This window comes from Sceloporus undulatus, chromosome 1 (genome assembly GCF_019175285.1).
Source record: "Sceloporus undulatus isolate JIND9_A2432 ecotype Alabama chromosome 1, SceUnd_v1.1, whole genome shotgun sequence".
Taxonomy (NCBI): Eukaryota; Metazoa; Chordata; class Lepidosauria; order Squamata; family Phrynosomatidae; genus Sceloporus; species Sceloporus undulatus.
Window position 1 is genome coordinate 382,106,666 of NC_056522.1, and position 8,360 is coordinate 382,115,025.

The window sequence follows — 8,360 nt, forward strand, 5'->3', positions numbered from 1 at the left end:
CTAGGCCTTTGTAGCTCCTCCATTTCAGTTCTATGGTCAGTGTCTGTTGGACGTTGGCCACAGAGTTGCCCTGGAGGACCTAGAGATTCCTAGGGAGAATACTCTACTAGACCTTTGTAGCTCCTCCATCTCAGTTCTATGGTCAGTGTCTGTCGGACGTTGGCCACAGAGTTGCCCTGGAGGACCTAGAGATTCCTAGAGAGGACACTCTACTAGGCCTTTGTAGCTCCTCCAGCGCAGTTCTATGGTCAGTGTCTGTCGGACGTTGGTCATAGAGTTGTCCTGGAGGACCTAGAGATTCCTAGAGAGGTGTTCTCTCAGGAAAAAACATGGTGTTTTTGAGTTTCTGTATTCATTGGGGTCTTGTGCCCCTACCCCTAGTGAATATGGAGGGACAAGTGTGTGTTTGTGTGTGTGTGTGATTCTATGATTTAGCACACTAGTAAGTTCAGTAAGCTGTTGAAATGACTTTTTTCCTTCCAAGGTTGCTGTCCACATAGGATCAGATATACATACTCTCTTCCAATTTCCTAAACATTTTCCTGCTTCCCCCAAAGAGGCTCCATTCTGAATTGATGCTCATGAAGGCTCTCTTCTCATGGTGATGCTAAAGGTAGCATCATAGTGTCCAGATCAGGGGAAGTAATAGTGCCACTCTATTCTGCTTTGGTCAGACCTCACCTGGAATACTGTGTCCAGTTCTGGGCACCAAAATTCAAAAGGATGCTGAGAAGCTGGAGCCATGTGTCAAAAGGAGGGAAACTAAAATGGTGAAGGGCCTGGAAACCATAAAGTCCTATGAGGAATGACTTAGGGAGCTGAGAATGTTCAGCCTGGAGAAGAGAAGGTTAAGAGGTGATCCGATGGCCCTGTTTAAATACTTGAAGGGATGTCATATTGAGGAGGGAGCTGGCTTGTTTTCTTCTGCTCCAGAGAATAGGACTTGGAGCAATGGATGCAAGCTCCAGGAAAAGAGATTCCACCTCAACATTAGGAGGAATTTCCTGACAGTAAAGAGCTGTTTGACAGTTGAAGATGCTTCCTTGGAGGTTGGTGGAGTCATAGAATCATAGAATAACAGAATTGGAAGAGACCCCAAGGGCCATCCAGTCCACCCCCATTCTGCCATGCAGGTAATCTCAACCAAAGCATCCCTGACAGTTGGCCATCCTTCTTTGGAAGTCTTTAAATAGAATCTGCATGGCTATCTGTCCCAGGGAGGGCTTGGATTGTGTCTTCCTCCATGGTCCAGAATGGTGTTAGACTGGATGGCCCTCGGAGTCTCTTCCAACCCTAGGATTCTATGATTCTATGGTGCCCCTCCTGTCCTGCACTCTGGCCAATGTGGGCACATTGCACTATGAACAACAGTGGTGACTATTGAGAAGAGACAGTGAGGGGCTGTTTCACTTCGAAGCGTTCTCTATCTCAAGAGTGGAATATTAACGAAAACCAAAAGAAACATTCAACCATGTATTCTCTTTTGAGGCTACCCAGCAGGAAGGGACCGTTTTTACCTGCAGAAAAGGGCATGAAGTAGTCGCTCTTCCTGAAGCTCCCGTCTTTGTTCAGGAAATGTTGGGGGTCAAACTTTGTGGGGTTGGGGAATTCCTTGCAGTCATGCAATGCCGAGGTCAGAATAGGATATACTGTGGTTCCCTAAAAAAGAATAAAGAATCCAGGGAGATAATTATTTTCATCCATGAAAGCCAAGCAAAGTTAAGACTTAAGAGAACCTTCTACATACAGGATCCATTTCAGGTTCTTCAAGAGGAAGGAGAGAACTTACCTTGGGGATGACATATTCTCTGAATGGAGTGTCTCTGACCACCGCATGGGGGACACTCAGTGGGACGAGAGAGATGAGCCTCTGGACCTCGTGGATGACAGCGTCCGTGAAAGGCATCTGGCCACGGTCCGCCATGCAAGGCCTTCGCGAGCGGCCAACCACCCGATCAATCTCTTCCTGGACTTTCTCTGTCAAGAGATGGGTAACGTTCAGTGCCAGGCCAATCCAGCAAACCTCAGAGGGGTCCTACAAAGTACAATGGAGATATGACCTATGTTTCTCATTGCAATGACAACATTTTAGTTGAATTAGAGCATTTTGATTCCAGCTCTTCCTGGAAGGCACCACTTTCCATCTCTTTCTCCTAATGCTCAGAGAGAGAGAGAGAGAGAGAGAGAATGTGAACCACATTCCAAGATATTACTTTTTCACAGCCTAGTTAATTTCAGAGCAAAGCTCTTCTTCAGGGTGCGAAATATATTCTGTATGCCCATCACCCTTATTTGAAAGCAATCGCTAAGCTATCTCTGGTTGATGAAGTGGAATTGATTCTTGCAGCCGCTCCAGAAAAGATTAGGCAGCCATGCTGGTGATTGCTTGCAGCACCCATTTCCAGTCCTAGATGTGATGGTGTGGCTCACTGCAGGTGGACAGTTGACCCCACCCAGAGCTGCAAAACAGAAGTCCAGCAAGGGATGGTCTGGAAATGCTAAGAAGAGGGTAGAGGACTGAGGTGAAGATGTCGGCCTGGAGGAGCTGCATCCCATTTACCTTCTATCTCTGGGTATTTCTGGAGGATCAGGAACCCGTATCTGAGCGTGGTGCTGGTGGTTTCCGTTCCTGCCACAAACAAGTCGTATGTGGAGAGGAGCAGATTCTCGGTGGTGAACTCGGATTCCTTGTTGTGTTTTTCCTGGAGAAACATGAAGATATACTGTAAGAAGTGGGAGACAAACTCCATGCATCTGGTCAAGAGAGGGCTAAAAAGCCTGTGGAAACTGGAACTGATCCACAGTAGACAATTATAGCAGCTGGCGTCCATGTTGGTCATCATGGAAGTCCTCAGGTTTTTCCACTAGGATTTCTCCCCTTGGCATTTTCCAAGGTCCAGTTGGGTGGATGGGTTTCTATGGCCCACAGTGGCTTCTCATGGGTCCCATGGCAGAAGGGCTTTAAGGGGTCAGGTCCAGAACCCTGGATAGCTCTCTCCAAGTCCCAAACTCAGTCCAAGAGCAGCTTCATGATGCTGCCTTACCTGATCCATTTTAATATAGAAGCAGTCAATGAAATCCCGAGGGGCGTTGGGGTCCAGAGTAGCCCTGTGCTCCTTGGCTTCCTCCAAAATGAAATCCTTGGCTTTCAAGGTGTTGGGCACTATCCGGTGGTGAGGGCCAGGGATGACGCTCATGAAGGAAGGGAAGGCGTTGAAAAGCTAGAAGGAGAGGCCAAAGAGAAGCACAGACATCACCCCCAAGTTCAACCACTGTCTCCCGTCCATGGAGAATGGGAGATGAACAGACATTCTCCAGAACAGTTAGAAACGCTTCTGTGTCCTCTATGCTCTGAAGGACCAAGGAAGATGCTCCAGAACCTGAGGACACACGTGGCAGGAAAGATGTGCTTCATAGATAGCAGAGAACAATGCATTCCTCAAGAAGTCTCCATGTTTTCACATCAGGAACATTTGGATGATATAGAGGTAAAACATGCGAATTCATTCCAATTTAAAAGAAGTTCTCTGCCTACAAAGAGGCCTGTGGCTTCACTGGAATGGAGACCAATTGGATTGCAAAAGAGGGGTCCCTCTTGAGATGCAAATGGACTTTAAAGTTCCTGGACTTTGAAAATCTCCCTATTAACATGGGAGCCTGCCTGCACAAAATATATCCTCCCCAATGTACCATCTTTACCGAGGAGTGAAACAACATGCAGGTCTATGATTAACATCTCCAATTGCTTTTTTTTATTATTTCTCTTGTTTGGTTTGTAACATCTTACCTGATGAAGAAGATGCCCAGCAGCTTTGACAGCTTGCAACAAACATATTGTGCATTTTGGCTGGACAATAAAGGTATCACTGATGGAGTTTTGCTTGTATGTGTGAGAAGAGGTTAGGTTTGAAACCATACTTATACCTTAAAACGAGCCTCATGCAATGGGCTGTCTGGCCATGCAACAAAGGCTGGATGTCTTTCCCCAGGAATCGGCAATGGGGTTCTGGACTGGTTCATCAGGATATCCCTGAGATGGACGGACAGGGAAGTTTGGCTTGGGACACAAGAGTGTGGCAGGCAGACAGAATGGCTTTCTGCTTTGGGTGCGAGGAGATCCTTTGTCTCAAATCGTGAGAAGAAATACAGTTTACTTGGGGGAAGGAAGGAGCACTTTAGATGGGATGGTTTTGGTTCCCTGGATGTCCACATGCCTTGCAGAAAACCTTTTTTCTCCTGGGAAGCTGACCCAGCATTCCTGAAAGTAATCTCTGAAAAGCATGCTATCTCCAGATATGAAATATAAAAATTTGAGGACCCCAAAATACACCTTTGGGGCATGCAAGGATGCTTAACACAAGAAACAGACCGGCAGCCAGTACGGATTGTGCAACGAAGGAGTTGTGTTGTGCGGATGGTACAAAAAGCATGTTCAACAAATTAACATCAGGACGAAACCACTTATGTTTCTCCCATGGGCTAAATCCAGATGGTAAATTCCTGAGGTCAAGGGTCTGCCCTCCTCCATCCCACCCAGAGACACAACAAACATGACATGGATACAGATTTCTCATGGAAATAGTTTCTGTGGCTGGCATCTTCAGAGATGCTTGTAACACCTTTGAGACTCAGAGATGCCTGAAAACACCACAAAAAACTATGGATGCTGACCATGAAAGCCTTGGACTTCACATTCTCATAAAAGCCCTGCAGATGAAAGGGCCTACCTGTCCCCAAGGAGAGCTAACAACCTTGAAGCTATCATTCAACAAGGCCATGATGTGCAGAAACTTCTTGTCGTTGTAGACGAAGTGCTTTCCAAAGACGATGGAGCAGATGACGTTGGAGGTTGCACAGTTGAGATAGAAGGTCGGGTCAAAGGGCTTTCCTGGAAGAACCGAAAAATAAAGAACGGCCTCCTCTCAGTAGAGCATATCATCAGTCGCAATGTATTCCTGGAAAGGCATGAGAAGAAGCCTACAAGAGTGATAGAGCTGGACAGGATCTGCCTACCCTTTGTGTCCCGTAACTCCTCCAGGAGATACTGGGCTTCATCTTGGATCCTCTCCTCGATGCTTTTCTTCCCCATTCCAAAGTTGCGGAGGGTGGTCAGGGCAAAACGCCGGAGGTGCTTCCATCTCTCCCCATTGCTGAAGATGATCCCTGGGGAAAAAGATGGGGAGGCAGTGTGTGTGTGTGAAAGGTCATAGAGTCATAGAGCTGGAAGGGACCACAAGGCCCATGTATTCCCACCCCTTACAATTCCAAAATCAATGCACATACTAGGAATGTATCATAAATCATAGAATCATAGAGTTGAAAGAGACCCCGAGGGCCATCCAGTCCAACCCAATTCTGCCATGCAGGAACTCACCATCAAAGCATCCCCATTGACAGCCTCTACTTAAAGGCCTCCAAAGAAGGAGACTCCACCAAACTCCAAGGGTACATCTTCCATTGCCAAATAGTCTTTACTGCCAAGACGTCCCTCCTAATGTTGTAGATTGCATCCATTGCGCTACCTCCTATTCTCTGGGGCAGCAGAAAACAAGCTTGCTCCCTCCTCAATATGACACCCCTTCAAATACTTAAAAAGGGCTATCATATCACTTCTTAAACCTCTCTTCTCCAGGCTAAACATCCCCAGCTCCCTAAACTGTTCCTCAGAAGGCATGGTTTCCATACCTTTTGCCATTTGGACTGTTCGACAGTGGAATACATTCCCTTGGAGATTTTGGTGGAGTCTCCTTCCCAGGAGGTTTTTCAGCAGAGGCTGGATGGCCATCTGTCAATGGAGAAGCGTTGATTGAGAGTTCCTGCATGGCAGAATAAAGGGGTTGGACTGGATGGCCATTCTTGGGGTCTCTTCCAACTCTATGATTCTATGATTCTAAGTAACATGTAAGTACATCTGAATTATGGAGGCTGTGTTGCTCTGGACATATCTTGAGTCTCCATGACTTCTTATAGAAGACAGTGATGCAGAATGAGGTGAGAAAGAGCAAAAGGGGGAGCCTGTGCTGCAAGTAGATGGACCCCATCCAGGGAGCCAAAATGGCCGATGGCCTGAGTTTGCTGGACCTGAGCTACTAGGCTAGAGGTGACCAGGGGGCTCTTGGAGGCCTCTCATTCAGAGGGTCAGCAGAAGTCAAAGCTGACTTTTTGGAAACAGCAAAAGCAACTGACTTAATAAGTTAACCATTATGCTTAACTCAGTAATGATTAACTAAGTGCATGGACATTTTTCTGCTAATGTCACTTTTTAATCCTGTTGATTCTGCCCTCTGCCGCTTGGTCCCTGTCCATCCTTGCCCACAAAGCCACCTCAGACATTACCTTGCCCTTTCCTGACCACGTCTCCTATGGGCAGCTTTCCCCGGGCGGCAAACTCCTCGCCCCGGTCGACCAGGGCTTCCTTGATGGCATTGTATCCATGCAGGACCACAACACACTCCACTCCGAAATAGAGTGTGTACACAGGGCCATATTTCTCACTCAGCTGGAGGAAGGCAAAGTAAGAGGCAGGTTGTAAGGCGGCCACCTAGGCGTTCTCCCAAAGGAGACAAGAGCCACATGTTTAATTACAGTTCTGCATTCAGTGGCTGCTTCCTTTCTTCCACATTGCTTCCTACCAAACACATGGATTCTGTGACTTTCCATCCCAGCGACCTGATTCAGAAATATCTCCCATCCTCTCTTCTGCCTCTTCATTCTCTTCTCCATGCAAACAGTAATGCTGCAATCTCTATGGGGCAGGGATCCCTTTGCAAAGCAAACTGTTCTCCATGTCATTATTGGCACTAAATTCTGCACTCTTTGCAAATAACCAAACTAAAAGTTGGTTTCCATCTGTTCAAGGAAATCTAATGGAAACAAAATTAGGAAATGCACATTGTGTGGATGTGGATGTGCCTTCAAGTCACCTCTCATTTTATGGCAGCCCCACAAATAGGATTTTCTTTAGCAAGGATTACTCAGGAGTTTATCACACTGAGGGCGAAATTGGGACTTTAAACACTGATTAACCTGAGAAAATCGAGCAACTGACATTAAAACGGGATTAAAATGAGATTAACGCAAGAGCCATTATCCCTCAATAAATAGGCAATAACCAGGTAAAATTATTTGCTGCTGTTTCTTCCTGGGTTATTCACAGGAAAATGTCACTTTCATCATGTTTCACTTCGACGTCGTGTGAAAACCATTAGCACAATTGTGCAATAGTGACGGGTTATTCACAGGATAATATCACTTTGAACATGACACAGTGTGAAAACCATTAGCACAATCACACAAAAATATTGGGTTATTCACAGGATAATATCATTTTGAACACAACGTCACGTGAAAACCATTAGCACGATTGTGGGATTTTCACTTGTTAATCACCATTTATACTCCATTTGTCCGCCGTGTGATAAACTTCTCAGAACGGTTTTGTTGGTTCCTTCCTCTAAAATAGACCCTCCAGCACCTGGCATTCATTGGGGATCTCCCAGCCAAGTATGAACCAGGGCTGGCCCTACTTAGCTTCCAAGATCAGACAAGATCTGGTGCCTTTAGGGTATTTAGGGGGCTGGAAATACATATTGCCCCCACCACCCCCAGATAAATGTCTGTTCTGGAGGATGGCCACCCTTCCACTGACCTTGCTTAGAGTCTGGTCCAAGTGGTTGGTCTTCAGCTGCAGGGCATTCCCAATGATGGGCAATGGAGGTGGTCCGGGGGGCAGCTTCCCTTTCTTGTGGGACCTGCTTTTCCAGATGGCAGAAAGAACAAGGCAGCAGATACAGACGATCAGAAGGACTGTGGTTGTCCCCAGAGGCTCCATCCCGGCAGCCACAAATTCAAAGCAAGACTTGCCCCAGACTCCACTGCCTCAGCTTTAAACACTGCAAAGCCAAGAGATGGTCACAAGTTAACCACAGATTTTAGATGTACTGGAATAAACAAGGTTAATCATTACATTTACCATTCGCAACAGATTAACCAATCTGAACTTCACTCTGGTTTTTTTCTTTCTATTGGTTTTTTATTTTAAAAAGAGATACCAAATACACTTGTCCCTCCATATTTGCTAGGGCTAGGGGCACAAGACCCCCGTGAATACGGAAAACCCACAAATAACAAAAACGCCATGTTTTTACCTGAGAGGACACCTCTCTAGGAATCTCTAGGTCCTCCAGGGCAACTCTGTGGCCAACGTCCGACAGACACTGACCATAGACCTGCAATGGAGGAGCTACAAAGGCCTAGCAGAGTGTCCTCTCTAGGAATCTCTAGGTCCTCCAGGGCAACTCTGGCCAACGTCCGACAGACACTGACCATAGACCTGCAATGGAGGAGCTACAAAGGCCTAG

The 8,360-nt window shown here is 46.5% G+C and overlaps 1 protein-coding gene across 1 annotated transcript in view; it reads right to left on the bottom strand.

Moving 5' to 3' along the window:
- LOC121918778 (cytochrome P450 2C19-like) overlaps positions 1–7,919 on the bottom strand; it is a 10,016-nt gene extending 2,097 nt beyond the window's left edge. The window contains exons 1-8 of the mRNA XM_042444769.1: positions 7,649–7,919; positions 6,337–6,499; positions 5,014–5,163; positions 4,728–4,888; positions 3,045–3,221; positions 2,561–2,702; positions 1,790–1,977; positions 1,518–1,659 (exon numbers count right to left, since the gene is read on the bottom strand). Coding sequence (XP_042300703.1) covers positions 1,518–1,659; positions 1,790–1,977; positions 2,561–2,702; positions 3,045–3,221; positions 4,728–4,888; positions 5,014–5,163; positions 6,337–6,499; positions 7,649–7,831 — 1,306 coding nt within the window. The 5' untranslated portion in view covers positions 7,832–7,919. The remainder of the gene's footprint in view (positions 1–1,517; positions 1,660–1,789; positions 1,978–2,560; positions 2,703–3,044; positions 3,222–4,727; positions 4,889–5,013; positions 5,164–6,336; positions 6,500–7,648) is intronic.
- Between the last annotated feature and the right edge of the window lie 441 nt (positions 7,920–8,360).